Source organism: Salmo salar, chromosome 06 (genome assembly GCF_965601325.2).
Source record: "Salmo salar chromosome 06, fSalSal1, whole genome shotgun sequence".
NCBI lineage: Eukaryota > Metazoa > Chordata > Actinopteri > Salmoniformes > Salmonidae > Salmo > Salmo salar.
Genome location: NC_138296.1, coordinates 93,095,985 through 93,116,658, shown reverse-complemented (window position 1 = coordinate 93,116,658; position 20,674 = coordinate 93,095,985). Strand labels below are relative to the sequence as shown.

Here is a 20,674-nt window from a genome sequence, read left to right as displayed (position 1 = left end):
GAAAAGCAGCTCCGTCTTGCCGAGGTTCAGCTTGAGGTGGTGATCCGTCATCCACACTGATATATATGTCTGCCAGACATGCAGAGATGCGATTCGCCACCTGGTTATCAGAAGGGGGAAAGGAGAAGATTAATTGTGTGTCGTCTGCATAGCAATGATAGGAGAGACCATGTGAGGATATGACAGAGCCAAGTGACTTGGTGTATAGCGAGAATAGGAGAGGGCCTAGAACAGAGCCCTGGGGGACACCATTGGTGATTATAATAGTTGGTTATAAACCTGGTTATGATGTTGGTTATAATAGTTGGTTATAGACCTGGTTATAATAGTTGGTTATAGACCTGGTTATAATAGTTGGTTATAAACCTGGTTATAATAGTTGGTTATAGACCTGGTTATTATAGTTGCTTATAAACCTGGTTATAATAGTTGCTTATAAACCTGGTTATAATAGTTGGTTATAATAGTTGGTTATAGACCTGGTTATAATAGTTGGTTATAGACCTGGTTATAATAGTTGGTTATAATAGTTGGTTATAGACCTGGTTATAATAGTTGTTTATAGACCTGGTTATAATAGTTGGTTATAATAGTTGGTTATAAACCTGGTTATAATAGTTGGTTATAAACCTGGTTATAATAGTTGGTTGTAAACCTGGTTATGATGTTGGTTATAATAGTTGGTTATAGACCTGGTTATAATAGTTGGTTATAATAGTTGGTTATAGACCTGGTTATAATAGTTGGTTATAAACCTGGTTATAATAGTTGGTTATAGACCTGGTTATTATAGTTGCTTATAAACCTGGTTATAATAGTTGGTTATAAACCTGGTTATAATAGTTGGTTATAAACCTGGTTATAATAGTTGGTTGTAAACCTGGTTATGATGTTGGTTATAATAGTTGGTTATAGACCTGGTTATAATAGTTGGTTATAATAGTTGGTTATAGACCTGGTTATACTAGTTGGTTATAGACCTGGTTATAATAGTTGGTTATAATAGTTGGTTATAGACCTGGTTATAATAGTTGTTTATAGACCTGGTTATAATAGTTGGTTATAATAGTTGGTTATAATAGTTGGTTATAAACCTGGTTATAATAGTTGGTTATAAACCTGGTTATAATAGTTGGTTATAAACCTGGTTATAATAGTTGGTTATAAACCTGGTTATAATAGTTAGTTATAGACCTGGTTATAATAGTTGGTTATAATAGTTGGTTATAAACCTGGTTATAATAGTTGGTTATAATAGTTGGTTATAGACCTGGTTATAATAGTTGGTTATAAACCTGGTTATAATAGTTGGTTATAGACCTGGTTATAATAGTTGGTTATAAACCTGGTTATAATAGTTGGTTATAAACCTGGTTATAATAGTTGGTTATAAACCTGGTTATAATAGTTGGTTATAAACCTGGTTATAATAGTTGGTTATAATAGTTGGTTATAGACCTGGTTATAATAGTTGGTTATAATAGTTGGTTATAAACCTGGTTATAATAGTTGGTTATAAACCTGGTTATGATGTTGGTTATGAACCTGGTTATAATAGTTGGTTATAATAGTTGGTTATAATAGTTGGTTATAGACCTGGTTATAATAGTTGGTTATAAACCTGGTTATAATAGTTGGTTATAAACCTGGTTATAATAGTTGGTTATAAACCTGGTTATAATAGTTGGTTATAAACCTGGTTATAATAGTTGGTTATAATAGTTGGTTATAGACCTGGTTATAATAGTTGGTTATACACCTGGTTATAATAGTTGGTTATAGACCTGGTTATAATAGTTGGTTATAGACCTGGTTATAATAGTTGGTTATAATAGTTGGTTATAATAGTTGGTTATAATAGTTGGTTATAAACCTGGTTATAATAGTTGGTTATAATAGTTGGTTATAGACCTGGTTATAATAGTTGGTTATTGACCTGGTTATAATAGTTGGTTATGAACCTGGTTATAATAGTTGGTTATAATAGTTGGTTATAATAGTTGGTTATAATAGTTGGTTATAATAGTTGGTTATAAACCTGGTTATAATAGTTGGTTATAGACCTGGTTATAATAGTTGGTTATAAACCTGGTTATAATAATTGGTTATAATAGTTGGTTATAAACCTGGTTATAATAGTTGGTTATAAACCTGGTTATAATAGTTGGTTATAATAGTTGGTTATAAACCTGGTTATAATAGTTGGTTATAAACCTGGTTATAATAGTTGGTTATAAACCGGTTATAATAGTTGGTTATAGACCTGGTTATAATAGTTGGTTATGAACCTGGTTATAATAGTTGGTTATAGACCTGGTTATGATGTTGGTTATAATAGTGGTTATAGACCTGGTTATAAACCTGGTCGTAATATGGGTATAAACCTCGTTATAGTCCAACAATATATTTGAAGAAGACCACTTCGTTGTCATTTCCAGGTCACATTCATATTTCTGACTCTTTAAAAAAAAAATAGTTTTAGTTATAAATGATAGATATTTACCCATTTTTAAATGTGTTTTTAACCCACATCACTGTGTCTCCACCCCAGGCGACCAATCTCATTTCTAGCTCAACTGCTGCAAAAACAGTGGCGTGGGGAGACACCAAACCTCAAGATACTGGGTACCTGTCCTCCGTTCCTCCAGTGTCCAACACATCAGTCATCCCTAAGACTGTCGACTATGGACATGGACATGGTAGGGAAAGAAATAGGAAGCAGGGTTGGGGTCAGTTCCTGTTCCAATTCCATTCAATTCAGAAAGTAATCTAAATTCCAGTTCCAATTCCAAATGTCCTTTATTGAAAAGCATTAAAGAGAATTGGAATGCGTATTGGAATTTGTTTAGGAATTGGTACTTCCTTAATTGACTGATGTTAAAATGGAATTGCTTCTGTAAAAATATATAAATGTTAACTAAAGGGTGCTCATTGGAAACATAGAGAGAGAACACAGGAAGTTGTGGCTTGTATCTTTAAAAACTATAGGCCTGAAAGGTTTTAAATGAAGTGGTTATTCTGCTTCAGAAACACACCGTTGCCTCCTTGTTTATTTTTCTATTTTATTTTACAAATCAAATGTATTTGTTTCATACACATGGTTAGCAGATGTTAATGTGAGTGTAGCGAAATGCTTGTGCTTCTAGTTCCGACCGTGTAGTAATATCTAACAAGTCATCTAACCTAACAATTTCACAACAACTACCTTATACACACACCTTTATTTAACCAGGCAAGTCAGTTAAGAACAAATTCTTATTTACAATGACGGCCTAGGAACGGTGGGTTAACTGCCTTGTTCATGGGCAGAACGACAGATTTGTACCTTGTCAGCTCGGGGATTCGATCTTGCAACCGTTCGGTTAGTAGTCCAACGCTCTAACCACTAGGCTACCTGCTGGTTACTAGTCCAACGCTCTAACCACTAGGCTACCTGCTGGTTACTAGTCCAACGCTCTAACCACTAGGCTACCTGCTGGTTACTAGTCCAACGCTCTAACCACTAGGCTACCTGCTGGTTACTAGTCCAACGCTCTAACCACTAGCCTACCTGCTGGTTACTAGTCCAACGCTCTAACCACTAGGCTACCTGCTGGTTACTAGTCCAACGCTCTAACCACTATGCTACCTGCTGGTTACTAGTCCAACGCTCTAACCACTAGGCTACCTGCTGGTTACTAGTCCAACGCTCTAACCACTAGGCTACCTGCTGGTTACTAGTCCAACGCTCTAACCACTAGCCTACCTGCTGGTTACTAGTCCAACGCTCTAACCACTAGGCTACCTGCTGGTTACTAGTCCAACGTTCTAACCACTAGGCTACCTGCTGGTTACAGTCCAACACTCTAACCACTAGGTTACCTGCTGGTTACTAGTCCAATGCTCTAACCACTAGGTTACCTGCTGGTTACTAGTCCAACGCTCTAACCACTAGCCTACCTGCTGGTTACTAGTCCAACGCTCTAACCACTAGCCTACCTGCTGGTTACTAGTCCAACGCTCTAACCACTAGGCTACCTGCTGGTTACTAGTCCAACGCTCTAACCACTAGCCTACCTGCTGGTTACTAGTCCAACGCTCTAACCACTAGGCTACCTGCTGGTTACTAGTCCAACGTTCTAACCACTAGGCTACCTGCTGGTTACTAGTCCAACGCTCTAACCACTAGCCTACCTGCTGGTTACTAGTCCAACGCTCTAACCACTAGGCTACCTGCGGGTTACTAGTCCAACGTTCTAACCACTAGGTTACCTGCGGGTTACTAGTCCAACGCTCTAACCACTAGGTTACCTGCCGCTCCAGGTACCTGGAGGTAGGCTGTGCATGGTAGGCTGTGCATGTGTGTGTGTGTGTGTGTGTTTTCCCTCCCCAAGACATTGACCCCCACATTTCCATGTTGCTATCCAGACCTGGGTGCTGCCACGGTGGAGCGAATCTCTTACGGTGAGAGGATTGTGTTGAGGCCTGATCCTTTACCTGACAGAGAGAGGGAGAGGAGCTATGAAAAAGGTGACTGTGTTTATTTTTGGATGGTTCGTCGTTTTGAGACTTGCTAGCATTGGTTTTGCAGGTAGCAGCTAATTCTGTATGTCGCTTTGGATAAAAAGTGCCTGCTAAATGGCATCGATAATAACGATATGCTCCTTTCCCCCTATAGAACTGCTGGGCCCCCTGAGAGAGAGAGACCCCTACCACAGAGACCTGTACTACGACAGACGACCGGTAGACCCCTACATGGGGCGCAGGGAGTACAGCAGAGAGAGGGAGATGTACAGAGAAAAAGCTCCCGTGGACTTTGAAAGAGAGCGATACGAGAGGGAGCGTTATCCGCCTCGAGATGACAGGTATACCCGGTTACATTTAGTGGGGATTAAACTAGATTATTGAATAATACATGATATTGCTCTGGGTTTAACGACGCCCACAGTGAATGCTACGGTGTGTGTGTGAAATAACTACAAGCTCCACTAATGAATGTTGTCTTCTGTTCTTCTTAATGCAATCAGTCTATCAATCAAATCTATTTCTAAAGCACTTTTTACCTCAGCAGTTGGACTGCTTTTACACAACTGTGTGACAATGCTATGTAGAACTACAGTAAACGTGTAACATTTTGTTTTTGTGTTCTGTTCTTGCTGCTTCAAGCAAACACTTCATGGATGTTGATGAAAGGTATTATTTCACCCTGTGTTGCTGTGACTAGTCCAGCTGGTATTATATCACCCTGTGTTGCTGTGACTAGTCCAGCTGGTATTATATCACCCTGTGTTACTGTGACTAGTCCAGCTGGTATTATATCACCCTGTGTTACTGTGACTAGTCCAGCTGGTATTATATCACCCTGTGACTAGTCCAGCTGGTATTATATGACCCTGTGACTAGTCCAGCTGGTATTATATCACCCTGTATTGCTGTGACTAGTCCAGCTGGTATTATATCACCCTGTGTTACTGTGACTAGTCCAGCTGGCATTATATCACCCTGTGACTAGTCCAGCTGGTATTATATCACCCTGTGACTAGTCCAGCTGGTATTATTTCACCCTGTGTTGCTGTGACTAGTCCAGCTGGTATTATATCACCCTGTGTTACTGTGACTAGTCCAGCTGGTATTATATCACCCTGTGACTAGTCCAGCTGGTATTATATGACCCTGTGACTAGTCCAGCTGGTATTATATCACCCTGTATTGCTGTGACTAGTCCAGCTGGTATTATATCACCCTGTGTTACTGTGACTAGTCCAGCTGGCATTATATCACCCTGTGACTAGTCCAGCTGGTATTATATCACCCTGTGACTAGTCCAGCTGGTATTATTTCACCCTGTGTTGCTGTGACTAGTCCAGCTGGTATTATATCACCCTGTGACTAGTCCAGCTGGTATTATATCACAATGTGTTGCTGTGACTTGTCCAGCTGGTATTATATCACCCTGTGACTAGTCCAGCTGGTATTATTTCACCCTGTGTTGCTGTGACTAGTCCAGCTGGTATTATATCACCCTATGTTACTGTGACTAGTCCAGCTGGTATTATATCACCCTGTGTTGCTGTGACTAGTCCAGCTGGTATTATTTCACCCTGTGTTGCTGTGACTAGTCCAGCTGGTATTATATCACCCTGTGTTGCTGTGACTAGTCCAGCTGGTATTATATCACCCTGTGACTAGTCCAGCTGGTATTATTTCACCCTGTGTTGCTGTGACTAGTCCAGCTGGTATTATATCACCCTGTGACTAGTCCAGCTGGTATTATATCACCCTGTGTTGCTGTGACTAGTCCAGCTGGTATTATATCACCCTGTGTTGCTGTGACTAGTCCAGCTGGTATTATATCACCCTGTGACTAGTCCAGCTGGTATTATATCACCCTGTATTGCTGTGACTAGTCCAGCTGGTATTATATCACCCTGTGTTACTGTGACTAGTCCAGCTGGTATTATATCACCCTGTGTTACTGTGACTAGTCCAGCTGGCATTATATCACCCTGTGACTAGTCCAGCTGGTATTATATCACCCTGTGACTAGTCCAGCTGGTATTATATCACCCTGTGTTGCTGTGACTAGTCCAGCTGGTATTATTTCACCCTGTGTTGCTGTGACTAGTCCAGCTGGTATTATTTCACCCTGTGTTGCTGTGACTAGTCCAGCTGGTATTATATCACCCTGTGTTGCTGTGACTAGTCCAGCTGGTATTATATCACCCTGTGACTAGTCCAGCTGGTATTATTTCACCCTGTGTTGCTGTGACTAGTCCAGCTGGTATTATATCACCCTGTGACTAGTCCAGCTGGTATTATATCACCCTGTGTTGCTGTGACTAGTCCAGCTGGTATTATATCACCCTGTGTTGCTGTGACTAGTCCAGCTGGTATTATATCACCCTGTGACTAGTCCAGCTGGTATTATATCACCCTGTGTTACTGTGACTAGTCCAGCTGGTATTATATCACCCTGTGTTACTGTGACTAGTCCAGCTGGTATTATATCACCCTGTGTTACTGTGACTAGTCCAGCTGGCATTATATCACCCTGTGACTAGTCCAGCTGGTATTATATCACCCTGTGACTAGTCCAGCTGGTATTATATCACCCTGTGTTGCTGTGACTAGTCCAGCTGGTATTATATCACCCTGTGTTGCTGTGACTAGTCCAGCTGGTATTATATCACCCTATGTTACTGTGACTAGTCCAGCTGGTATTATATCACCCTGTGTTACAGTGACTAGTCCAGCTGGTATTATATCACCCTGTGACTAGTCCAGCTGGTATTATATCACCCTGTGTTGCTGTGACTAGTCCAGCTGGTATTATATCACCCTGTGACTAGTCCAGCTGGTATTATATCACCCTGTATTGCTGTGACTAGTCCAGCTGGTATTATATCACCCTGTGTTACTGTGACTAGTCCAGCTGGTATTATATCACCCTGTGTTACTGTGACTAGTCCAGCTGGTATTATATCACCCTGTGTTACTGTGACTAGTCCAGCTGGCATTATATCACCCTGTGACTAGTCCAGCTGGTATTATATCACCCTGTGACTAGTCCAGCTGGTATTATATCACCCTGTGTTGCTGTGACTAGTCCAGCTGGTATTATTTCACCCTGTGTTGCTGTGACTAGTCCAGCTGGTATTATTTCACCCTGTGTTGCTGTGACTAGTCCAGCTGGTATTATATCACCCTGTGTTACTGTGACTAGTCCAGCTGGTATTATATCACCCTATGTTACTGTGACTAGTCCAGCTGGTATTATATCACCCTGTGTTACGGTGACTAGTCCAGCTGGTATTATATCACCCTGTGACTAGTCCAGCTGGTATTAAATCACCCTGTGTTACTGTGACTTGTCCAGCTGGTATTATATCACCCTGTGACTAGTCCAGCTGGTATTATATCACCCTGTGTTACTGTGACTAGTCCAGCTGGTATTATATCACCCTGTGTTGCTGTGACTAGTCCAGCTGGTATTATATCACCCTGTGTTACTGTGACCAATCCAGCTGGTATTATATCACCCTGTGACTAGTCCAGCTGGTATTAAATCACCCTGTGTTACTGTGACTAGTCCAGCTGGTATTATATCACCCTGTGACTAGTCCAGCTGGTATTATATCACCCTGTGTTGCTGTGACTAGTCCAGCTGGTATTATATCACCCTGTGTTGCTGTGACTAGTCCAGCTGGCTGGTGTGGCCTTGTGAATGCTGCCTGCTCCAGGGCCTGCGTGTTCACAAAGCATCTAAGAGTTAGGAGTGCTGATCTGGGATCAGGTCCTCCTTGTCCATATTATCATATTCATTATGATCTAAAAGGAGAATCTGATCCAAGATCAGCACCCCCATTTAAAAAAAAAAAAAACTATTTTGTAACTAGGGGTCCAGATATGCAATGTTCTGAGGTGTTTTCATCGTGTGTCTCTATCTCTCCAGACAACCCCCGGGCCATCCTCGCCCCGGCCCCCCACCTCCTCGCCCGGGCTACAGGGACAGAGACATGAGGGAGAGGGAGGGCAACCGGACCAGTAGAGACAGAGAGGATCCTTATGGAAGGCCTGGGGGTTATGACAGACCTCCGTTCGAGCGCGGGCCTGAACGTGGGCCTGAGCGCTACGACCATGGTGCCTCGACATATGGTAAGACATGCTATGTACTGCGTTCTCTAACAAACATATGGTAAGACATGCTATGTACTGCGGTCTCTAACAAACATATGGTAAGACATGCTATGTACTGCGGTCTCTAACAAACATATGGTAAGACATGCTATGTACTGCGGTCTCTAACAAACATACACTACCTTTCAAAAGTTTGGGGTCACTTATAAATGCCCTTGTTTTTGAAAGAAAAGCACATTTTTTGTCCATTAAAATATCATCAAATTGATCAGAAATACAGTGTAGACATTGTTAATGTTGTAAATGACTTTTGTAGCTGGATACGGATGATTTATTAATGGAATATCTACATAGGCATACAGAGGCCCATTATCAGCAACCATCACTCCTGTGTTCCAATGGCACGTTGTGTTAGCTAATCCAAGTTTATAATTTTAAAAGGCTAATTGATCATTAGAAAACCCTTTTGAAATTATGTTAGCACAGCTGAAAACTGTTGTGGTGATTAAAGAAGCAATAAAACTGGCCTTCTTTAGACTAGTTGAGTATCTGGAGTATCAGCATTTATGGGATCGATTACAGACTCAAAATGGGCAGAAACCGAAGCACTTTCTTCTGAAACTCGTCAGTCTATTCTTGTTCTGAGAAATGAAGGCTATTCCATGTGAGAAATTGCCAAGAAACTGAAGATCTGGTACAACGTTGTGTACTACTCCCTTCACAGAACAGCACAAACTGTCCCTAACCAGAATATAAGGAGGAGTGGGAGGCCCCGGTGCACAACTGAGCAAGAGGACAAGTATATTAGTGTCTAGTTTGAGAAACAGACACCTCACAAGTGCTCAACTGGCAGCTTCATTAAGTAGTACCCACAAAACATTGCCTTGATGACATCTTTGCACACTCTTGGCATTCTCTCAACCAGCTTCACCTGGAATACTTTTCCAACAGTCTTGGAAGGAGTTCCCACATATGTTGAGCACTTGTTGGAGGTGTGTTGGATATGTATTGTGTGTGTCCTGTTGAAAAAATAAATGATAGTCCGACTAAGCGCAAGCCAGATGAGATGGCGTATCGCTGCAGAATGCTGTGGTAGCCTTGCTGGTTAAGTGTGCTTTGAATTTTAAATAAATCACTGACAGTGTCACCAGCAAATCACCATCACACCTCGTCCTCCATGCTTTACAGTGGGAAATACACATGCAGAGATTATCCGTTCACCCACACTGCGTCACACGAAGACACAGCGGTTGGAACCAAACATCTCAAATTTGGACTCATCAGACCAAAGGACAGATTTCCACCGGTCTAGTGTCCATTGCTCGTGTGTCTTGGCCCAACCAAGTCTCTTCTTGTTATTGGTGTCCTTTAGTAGTGGTTTCATTGCAACAATTCAACCATGAAGGTCTGATTCACACAGTCTCCTCTGAACAGTTGATGTTGAAATGTGTCTGTTACTTGAACTCTGAGGCGTTTATTTGGGCTGCAATTTCTGAGGCTGTGCAGCAGAGGTAACTCTGGGTCTTCCTTTCCTGTGGTGGTCCTCTTCAGAGCCAGTTTCATCATAGCACTTGATGGTTTTTGCGACTGCTCTTAAAGAAACTTTCAAAGTTCTTGAAATTTTCCGTATTGACTGACCTTCATGTCTTAAAGTAATGGTCTGTCGTTTCTCTTTGCTTATTTGAGCTGTTCTTACCATAATATGGACTTGGTCTCTTATCAAATAGGGCTAGCTTCTGTATACCCCCCCACCTTGTCACAACACAACTGATTGACTCAAATGCATTAAGAAGTAAAGACATTCCACAAATCAACTTTTAAGAAGGCAAACCTGTTAATTGAAATGCATTCCAGGTGAGTACCTCATGAAGCTGGTTGAGAGAATGCCAACAATGTGCAAAGCTGTCATCAAGGCAAAGGGTGGCTATTTGAAGAATCTCAAATATATTTTGATTTGTTTTACACTTTTTTGGTTACTACATGATTCCATATTTGTTATTTCATAGTTTTGATGTCTCCACTATTATTCTACAAAAAACCCTTGAATGAGTAGGTGTTCTAAAACTTTTGACCGGTAGTGTACATGCCGAAAAACACGTTGGTTTTAACAATCAAAATGGTGTTTGTGAAGACAACTTCCATTGTCCTGCTAATTTTCAGTTTGCTCGTCTTTTCATGCCTCTTGGTTGTAAAGTAAAATTGCGACAGGTTTCTATTTTCGCTTTGCACTGACTGTCCTGTCTTGTGGTCTAGGTGAACGGAGGAGTTACCCAGAGGAGAGAGGAGGAGGAGGCCCCACGTCGTCTCACCCTCCTCCCCCACCGACTGCTCCTCCTTCCAGGATGGAGAAGAAACCTGAGACCAAGAACGTGGAGGATCTTCTCAAACTGCCAGGCCGAGACACCCGTCCAGAAAGGGTGCAAATAAATGACTGCTCGCTCGCTCACTCTCAATCATCTTACTCTTCATTCACTTACTTCCTCATTCACTTCAATACAACTTTAAATACAGTACTTCCTCATTCACTTCAATACAACTTTAAATACAGTACTTCCTAATTCACTTCAATACAACTTTAAATACAGTACTTCCTAATTCACTTCAATACAACTTTAAATACAGTAAGAAATGCGTTCCTAGGATAATAACATCCTCAAGCTATAGTACAGCAAGAGTACACAGATCTCATATCCCCAGATACATGTCTACTGTATGAGTGAGTTCCATAACCTCTGATGTTTCTCAGATCGTTATCATAATGAGAGGCCTACCAGGAAGTGGAAAAAGCCATGTGGCCAAGCTGATACGGGTGAGTAGAACCTTAAGTTACCATCGTCCAACGTGGCTGTTCTGTTGTGGTAGTAATAACTTATCTGGGATTAAATGTTCGCTCCTGTCATGCGTTTCCTGTTTTCCAGATATAATAATATATTATAGATATCCCAGAGTTCTTTCACAAAGGTCAAATACCTAGCCTCGTTCCACCATCCTGATCTTGAGAGCTACGAGAGAGCGACGGTCAGGATGGTGGATCAGGTTAACCTAAATAGCTACACCACTCGTCCTAAACACACGTTGCTATCCATTTCTACCTGCACCACTCGTCCTAAACACACGTTGCTATCCATTTCTACCTGCACCACTCGTCCTAAACACTCGTTGCTATCCATTTCTACCTGCACCACTCGTCCTAAACACACGTTGCTATCCATTTCTACCTGCACCACTCGTCCTAAACACTCGTTGCTATCCATTTCTACCTGCACCACTCGTCCTAAACACACGTTGCTATCCATTTCTACCTGCACCACTCGTCCTAAACACTCGTTGCTATCCATTTCTACCTGCACCACTCGTCCTAAACACACGTTGCTATCCATTTCTACCTGCACCACTCGTCCTAAACACTCGTTGCTATCCATTTCTACCTGCACCACTCGTCCTAAACACTCGTTGCTATCCATTTCTACCTGCACCACTCGTCCTAAACACTCGTTGCTATCCATTTCTACCTGCACCACTCGTCCTAAACACTCGTTGCTATCCATTTCTACCTGCACCACTCGTCCTAAACACATGTTGCTATCCATTTCTACCTGCACCACTCGTCCTAAACACTCGTTGCTATCCATTTCTACCTGCACCACTCGTCCTAAACACTCGTTGCTATCCATTGCTACCTGCACCACTCATAGTTGTCGTCTTCCCTGAAACTTCTCGAGCGCATGCTTTCTCTCACTGAAATACCTTGTCGTTACTAGCTCAGACTTTTCTGCTAGCGGCTTTATTGAGGATTTTTTTACTGTGACTGTGATAGGTGGTTGTCTCATCTAACTACCTTTTTTAAAGATGAGTACACTATAATTGTAAGTGGCTCTGGATAAGAGAGTCTGTTAAATGACTCACTACTGTAGTGTCTCTGGAATAAGAGAGTCTGCTAAATGACTCACTACTGTAGTGGCTCTGGATAAGAGAGTCTGTTAAATGACTCACTACTGTAGTGGCTCTGGATAAGAGAGTCTGTTAAATGACTCACTACTGTAGTGGCTCTGGATAAGAGAGTCTGTTAAATGACTCAGTACTGTAGTGGCTCTGGATGAGAGAGTCTGCTAAATGACTCACTACTGTAGTGGCTCTGGATAAGAGAGTCTGTTAAATGACTCAGTACTGTAGTGGCTCTGGATATGAGAGTCTGTTAATAAATGACTCACTACTGTAGTGTCTCTGGATAAGAGAGTCTGTTAATAAATGACTCACTAACTGTAAGTGGCCTTGGATGAGAGAGTCTGTTAAATGACTCACTACTGTAAGTGGCTCTGGATAAGAGAGTCTGTTAAATGACTAAAATGTTAAATGTTGTTGCGTGGGTTAAGGATAAGGAGGTGGAGTGTGGAGGGGCTCCTCCCAGAGTGCTGGGATTAGACGACTACTTCATGACGGAGGTGGAGAAGGTGGAGAAGGACCCAGAAACAGGGAAACGGGTTAAACTCAAGGTGTGTCCTTCTGTTTGCTCTCTGACTGACTTAAACCTCTGTCTCTGCTTTATGTGGAGCATAAAGGCTTTCTACAAGAGAGCAGTTTAGTCAAATACTATCTCTCTGTAGGAGATGACTGTAGGCCTTAAGAAAACATGCCCGTGTGTAACGTGGTGCCTCACTGGAGCTATTGTTATACATGAATACAAATGGCCCCATTTTAGGCTGTTGTTTTAATTAAGCAATAACGCACCGAGAGGGTGTGGTATATGGCCAATATACCACGGCTAAGGGCTGTTCTTATGCGCAACGCAGAGTGCCTGGATACAGCCCTTTGCCGTGGTATATTGGCCTTAAATCACAAACCCCTGAGGTGCCTTATTGCTATTATAAACTGGTTAGCAAAAAAATAAAATGTTTTGTCATACGCGTGCTATACGGTCTGATATACCACGGCTTTCAGCCAATCGGCATTCAGGGCTCGAACCACCCAGTTTATAATTTAATATTTGAACACATGTTTATTTTGTATTTTAACATCAATTCATAACATTTATTTTTTGTATTTTTGTCAGTGTCTGGAATACGAGTATGAAGCCGAGATGGAAGACACGTACAGGAACAGTATGCTTAAAACATTCAGGAAGACCCTGGACGACGGCTTCTTCCCCTTCATCATCATCGACGCTATTAATGACAGGGTTAAATACTTTGATCAGTTCTGGAGTGCTGCCAAGACTAAAGGCTTCGAGGTGAGTTAACGTTTTCATACCTTGAAATATCAAAATGCGGATATACACCGATAACGCGTTCCTTAGTCCATACTAGCTTACCATTTTAGAATTCATGCCCAATAAATGACCTAATTGGAAGTAGTTATACTAGTGTGGAGATTGGAACAGAATTAAACCTATACATGCCTGATGTGGCCTATATAAAAGTGTAAACGTGTCAATGTATTTTTATGCCAGGTGTACTTGGCTGAAATCACTGCAGACAATCAGACTTGTGCTAAAAGAAATGCCCACGGACGGAAGATTAAGGATATTCAAAAGGTACCGTACTGTGTCCTCGCGTCCACAACCCAAGAGCTCTTCTACATTTTAATGGTATCAGGGCTCATATTTATCAAGGCATTGATAATGACAGTGTCTGTATAGTATTTTTTTATTTAAAGTAATTCATGACAGTATATTGTGTTTTATTCCCAGTCTGTTTTATATGTATATTTCTGTTTTCTGTCCATCTAGATGTCCAGTAACTGGGAGTCATCTCCACGTCACATGGTGCGTCTGGATGTCCGGTCCCTGCTTCAGGACGCTGCTATTGAGGAGGTATATAGTATTGGAACATTTCACAATATGTTGACATTTTGGTTTTTATACCAGTTTTAGGGGCTTTAAAGGTGCTACACATAGGATTTGTTTGAATATCGGCAGTAATGGTGAAATTAGTGTTTCACAGTATTTCTTATCCGTCAGTGTTGTGATTGGCTGGGATATTTGCCTTTTTGATTTCTCCCGACCAGAGTGGCATTTGTTGTCAAAATGAGAAACCTGTTTTTAAATCAGGTCAAGTGGCCAATGTAGAAATTGCTCTGTCATTTCCTGCTTGATAAAATTGTACACTGTTCACTCAATTTCAGTTTGTGAGAAAACAAGCACTGAATAGTGAAGAGGAATCATTGTACCAATCTAAATCACTGTCAAATATAATTTTCAATAACCAGAAATATTGTTTGTGAAGCTGGTGGACCAAAACAGAAAGTATGAGGCTCAAGGCCCGAGGCTCAAGGCCCGAGGCCCGAGGCTCCACCTTGTTACGGTGAAATGGAATGCAGGAGGGGATTTATTTGGAATGCAGCCAAGTGCTGTTCCAATTCACCTAGCATCCACATAGGGGATCCATTCTAGGCATAGCACCTTTTTACCTTGAGTGTTTTTATAATGGGTTTCTGTTATTAGAGTGAACCTTGTCCTCTCTTAAAAGATGTGTAATACCTGTTGGCACTGTCCTCAATGATTTCCATGTAGCCACTTGTGTGGTTGTAAAATATTATTCTACCTAATGGCATTAAAAAAAAAAAAAATCAATGAAATTAAATGGAAACATTTTGTGTTTTGAAGGTTGAGATGGAAGACTTCAATCCTGATGACGAGCCGCTGAAGGAGCCCAAGAAGGAGGAGGAGGAGGAAGATATTAAGGTAGGATCCAGTCAGCAAGCCTTTATATCTGTTATTAAGGTAGGATCCAGTCAGCAAGCCTTTATATCTGTTATTAAGGTAGGATCCAGTCAGCAAGCCTTTATATCTGTTATTAAGGTAGGATCCAGTCAGCAAGCCTTTATATCTGTTATTAAGGTAGGATCCAGTCAGCAAGCCTTTATATCTGTTATTAAGGTAGGATCCAGTCAGCAAGCCTTTATATCTGTTATTAAGGTAGGATCCAGTCAGCAAGCCTTTATGTCTGTTATTAAGGTAGGATCCAGTCAGCAAGCCTTTATATCTGTTATTAAGGTAGGATCCAGTCAGCAAGCCTTTATATCTGTTATTAAGGTAGGATCCAGTCAGCAAGCCTTTATATCTGTTATTAAGGTAGGATCCAGTCAGCAAGCCTTTATATCTGTTATTAAGGTAGGATCCAGTCAGCAAGCCTTTATATCTGTTATTGTTCTTATAGGGATCTACTGATCCCTCATATCCACTCGAGCAGGACTCTCCAACCTTGTTCCTGGAGAGCCTACCCTCCTGTAGGTTTTCACATCTTATCAACCAGCTAATTACTAGAATCAGGTCGGCCAGGTGCACTAGGACGGTAGCTCTCCAGGAACAGGGTTGGAGAGCCCTGCACCAGAAACACATTGGTCCATTTTGATATGATGTCATGGCAGTAGGGAAGAAATGCTAGGTTGCTTGCAGGTACAGTGAGGGACTTGCTGGCTCTTTTAAAGAGCGTAGGCCGTTGACGAATGGCATTATTGCAGCTAGAGCAGTTTATTTGTTTTTTGTTAAAGGCCCAGTGTAGTCAAAAATGTGATTTCCTGTGTTTTATATATATATATATAACCACACTATGAGTTTGGAATAATACTGACTTTGTGAAAATTATATTGAATTTTTTGTGTAAGAGCTGTAAATTGTAGCTCGTTTCCCTCCCCACTCAGATCCCTCCGACAGTCTTAGCCAGATTCTTGCTAGAGATATTGGTCTTTGCTAAGAAACTATATTTGTTTATTTTTTCACATTTGAATAGAAGGCAATCACAGTAAAGTACTTAATTTCTACCCAGAAATGATTTGATATTGAGATAAAAACGGCTGCGTTGGACCTGATGTTTTTATTTTATTTCGGTCTTGTTTGATCGATTACTGTCCTCCGTTGTGCTGAGATTAATCAAATTGATCCAAAATATCTCATCATATTAATGACAACTTTATAAAGTTATAAACCCAAGTCAAACTTCCTATACAGGGATATTAAATACAAGCATACCAGAATGAGGAACATCATGACATTTGGAAACGTGATAAAAATGGAGGAAGTAGTGTATGGAGAGACTGTGGTCTGTGGTCTAGTGGTTAGTTGACCCCAACACGTTTATCAGAGAATCAAACCCACAATCCTTCTGACTCGGCCTTTCCTGTTGTCTCTTCACTGTCCTATATGTTCAATAAAACCACAAGGATACAGAAGAAGTGGGATTTCCCACATATAAATATATATTTTTTTAAAGATTACAAATAAGTAAATGGAAAAAACATTCATTTTGCCGAGGTAATGTGGATGCTTTTTAGGATGGTATACTTAAGTGATTTGACTTTTCTTTTCTTTATTAACTAAATAAGCCTAAATTAGTTCTGGATTTCTTCTGTAATCAAACTCTACTTGAGTAAAACAAAATATGTTTGTGTTGCCATGGTGTTAGTTTCTTACTAGATGGTAAGTACAAGCGTAATGTTTTACAGTTAGAAAATGTGTGATTAACACATCCTAGTTATTGTTGTGTATTACATGGGAGAGCCGTGTAGAACTTTTTATTATGGTATGTAGGCCAAACTTTCACATTTTAATGACGATCTGTGTTCTTGCAGTTCCTCCTGATGCATGCTTCTATCATGAAACTTGACTTTGTGAAAATGACTACTTGTGATGTAGAAGTTAGTGCAACACCTGTGTTGCGCTCTACTATATCTGACCTTCCTTTCCTTTTCTCACTGGAAATAATATCCAGGTCAATTCATAAAAAAAATTATCTGTTAATGTTAATTTCCTCGTGACTCAAGTGACGGCTATAACATGTCTGACTTGAATCATCCAGTAGTTAACATTAATAGATCAATGTGGGTGTCGTAACATTGATTTTCAATGTAATTAACGGATATGAATTGATAATAATGACTTGATAATGACTTGATACTTCCACAGTCAGGTTTATAATAACAATTTGTAATTTCTACAAACAGCACCATATATATTGTGTTTTTCTCATGTATTTAGCAAATAATATATATTTTGTAGTGGTACCTAAGGAAGTAGATATACAAACATATTTTCAAATATTTCCCAAATGGGTCGCCCGGTGAAGGAATGGTGACCTGTGTGGGGGGGGGGGGGGAACATGAACAATAAGTAGTGGTCTTGTGGTGCCTGGATAAGTTTTGCCCAAAATGTTGCTAAAAATTCAACCAAGACATCAGACCAAACCTTTTCAATAACTGGTTTGCAAACCCGTTGTTGCCTTAGTTAGAATTGACTTGTAGATATCATAAGTTAAAACGTCTTTCCTACCCTACTGGCTACACATGTCGTTCAGTTCTGTGAACCGCTCCATGCGACAATAAGTTGAGAGCTGAGCGCTCTTGCTGCCTGATATTCGGCTGAAACAAGCTATGTGGGGCACACTATTAAAATATATAACCTGAACAGAAATATAAACGCAACAATTTCAAAGATTTTATTTTATTTTAGCTGATTAAACACTTTACATGTTGCTTTTATATTTTTGTTCAGTATATTTCACCTGCTTTGCGATTGTGTAGGCAACTTTGTGCATGATTTCTCTATTGTACTACATCATTGATAAGTTGTATACCTCCACTACACTACTTTGATATGCATCAGTAGGGATTAAGAAGTGAGTATAAGCAATGCCCACTGAAAGAAGAGTGGGTATGCAGCGTATACCCTCCACTACAGGCTCCCGAGTGGCGCAGCGGTCTAAGACACTGCATCACAGTGCAAGAGGCGTCATTACAGTCCCTGGTTCGAATCCAGGCTGTATCACAGCCGGACGTGATTGGGAGTCCCATATTGGCAGCGCACAATTGGCCCAGCGTCGTCCGGGTTTGGCCCGGGGTAGGCCGTCATTGTAAAATAAGAATTTGTTCTTAACTGACTTGCCTAGTTAAATAAAGGATCAATTTTAAATAAAAGATTAAAAGGTAATTAAATAAAGACGCCCCTTCTAGGAGCCTATTTCACAACCTCGCCTGCTGAATTTGCAATTTTTCTTTCGATATTTTCATTTTTTTCTTCAACCAATGAAAACGTGGCACTGACTGGCCCATGGATTGATGTTTCAGCATTGTCTCGATAAACAGTTTAGTGTTCGGCTAGCTACGTGTGACATGGGGACGAGCAAATCAACCGCTGTAGTACGGACGAAGCCTGAGCTGGAATGTGAAGCTAACTGAAGCTGGCTAGCTTTAGAAAACTTTCAGTAGATCTAGCTGGCTTCATAGAAAACCTGCAGGAGGGGGATAGGTGCCCTTTTTAATTAAATTGCACACCTAGCAAGAGATCATTTGGCTAGCTGTGTTTCTGTACTGTACAATGTAGGCCTACTGTGTACATTTGATGGAAGACTTTGCCAAACAAATGCCCTCCCGATTGATAACAGAGGATTTGTATCATTCTGCCAGGTAGGCATACTTTGCAGTGCCAGTCAACATTTAATTGGGGGGAAAGACCTACGAACTTTTCATTAAAAACGTGCATGATGACTTAATTGTGCATCGTAAAGATTCAACCAACACATCAGACCACAAACTTTTTAATTGAATCAATCTCTGAGTATGTTATCTCCACTGCTACCAGAATCCCACCTCAAACACCCAGGGACGGTCCTTCCAAAACTATTATTATTCACACAATTCATTAGATGATAGATCCATTTATTAGAAATTGTAAGAAAATGATGTTAGGATCATAATGTGAACATGGTTACTGAAGCACAGAGAGAGCTACAGTACACCAGGAAACAAATCTCACTCAGAAGTTGAATGGGATTGGACATTAAGGAAGTGGATATATCCACGACAGGTTCCTGTGTTGGAAGCATATGGTTTGAGAGGTTAAACAACTAGCCTGATTTTGACTTTTTTCTAACATGTGTTTGGAACTGAAGTTTTGACCCAGAATACTTGTATTTCACGTTCTTCATTTATTTACCAAATGCTGCAGAATAAAAGACGATTTAATGTCCAACTTGTGCACATCAGTGTTGTGTTGGGGGGGTTTAACTAATAGTCTAACTTCTTCTTCAGTAACTAGGCTGTATAATCTGTTTCGATTTAGTGTGGAACCACGATTAACACAAAGTGTTGATCAAATCTAGTTGTGCACTTGTAGTAGGCTAGCTTCTCTATCAACTAGCTGTTTTCTGATGTGTCTCAAAAATGCTTTGATCATGGCTAACGCCAAAGGCAAATCTTCTCAACCCGAGGTGTCATAGTGACATCTGACATGTTTGCATGCCAACATCTTAAAAAAAACAAATGTTTATATTGTCTTATGTCGTGTCATTCTTACGATTCTCCTGATTTGTACTGATATTGTTTGATTCACGTAACTATTTCAACGCCTTCTCTCCGTCACCGAAACTCATCTCTCTTGCTCTCTCTCTCCCTCTCTCTCTCTCTCATATATTCATTCATTCATATCCTCCTCCTGACCCCTAGCTCCTTGCCGCTCAGAGGCCTAACCCTTGCGGTCTCTTCTCTGTATAATTTAGGGTTACATTCCACAAAGCAAATGGGAGATGGACACTTCTGATGCCAAACTCGGTAGGTATTCCCTTTGTTTTCTGATCTTACTAATGTACATGCTGTTCACTAACAACTATGGAGTGAATCCAAACACGTCTTTTGATTCCATTTACAGTGCCTTTGGAAAGTATTCAGACCCCTTGACCTTTTCCACATTTTGTTACATTACAGCCTTATTCTAAAATATATAAAATAGTTTTTCCCCGTCATCAATCTATCCCTCATCAATACCCCATAATGCAAAGCAAAGATGGGTTTTTAGCCATTTTTGCTAATTTATTTAAAAAAAATTATAAACTGAAATATGATATTTACATAAGTATTCAGAACCTTTACTCAGTACTTTGTTGAAACACGTTTGGCAGTGATTACATCCTCGAGTCTTCTTGGGTATGACGCTACAAGTTTGTCACGCCTGTATTTGCGGAGTTTCTCCCATTCTCCAATCAAGCTCTGTCAGGTTGGATGGGGAGTGTCACTGCACAGCTATTTTCAGGTCTCTGCAGAGATGTTCGATCGGGTTCAAGTCCGGGCTTTG

General features: G+C 40.7%; 1 protein-coding gene across 4 annotated transcripts in view; it reads left to right on the top strand.

Moving 5' to 3' along the window:
* Window positions 1-20,674, top strand: part of ylpm1 (YLP motif containing 1) — a 49,054-nt gene that overhangs the window by 17,319 nt on the left and 11,061 nt on the right. For 3 of the 4 annotated variants that reach the window (XM_082977076.1, XM_082977074.1, XM_082977073.1), the window contains exons 8-20: window positions 2,552-2,699; window positions 4,408-4,509; window positions 4,658-4,844; window positions 5,146-5,172; window positions 8,432-8,634; window positions 10,870-11,033; window positions 11,363-11,425; window positions 12,990-13,109; window positions 13,667-13,843; window positions 14,063-14,146; window positions 14,342-14,425; window positions 15,218-15,295; window positions 20,103-20,154. In XM_082977076.1, the coding sequence (XP_082833202.1) occupies window positions 2,552-2,699; window positions 4,408-4,509; window positions 4,658-4,844; window positions 5,146-5,172; window positions 8,432-8,634; window positions 10,870-11,033; window positions 11,363-11,425; window positions 12,990-13,109; window positions 13,667-13,843; window positions 14,063-14,146; window positions 14,342-14,425; window positions 15,218-15,295; window positions 20,103-20,154 (1,489 nt within the window). The remainder of the gene's footprint in view (window positions 1-2,551; window positions 2,700-4,407; window positions 4,510-4,657; window positions 4,845-5,145; window positions 5,173-8,431; window positions 8,635-10,869; window positions 11,034-11,362; window positions 11,426-12,989; window positions 13,110-13,666; window positions 13,844-14,062; window positions 14,147-14,341; window positions 14,426-15,217; window positions 15,296-20,102; window positions 20,155-20,674) is intronic. The other variant, XM_082977075.1, reaches the window with a different exon arrangement.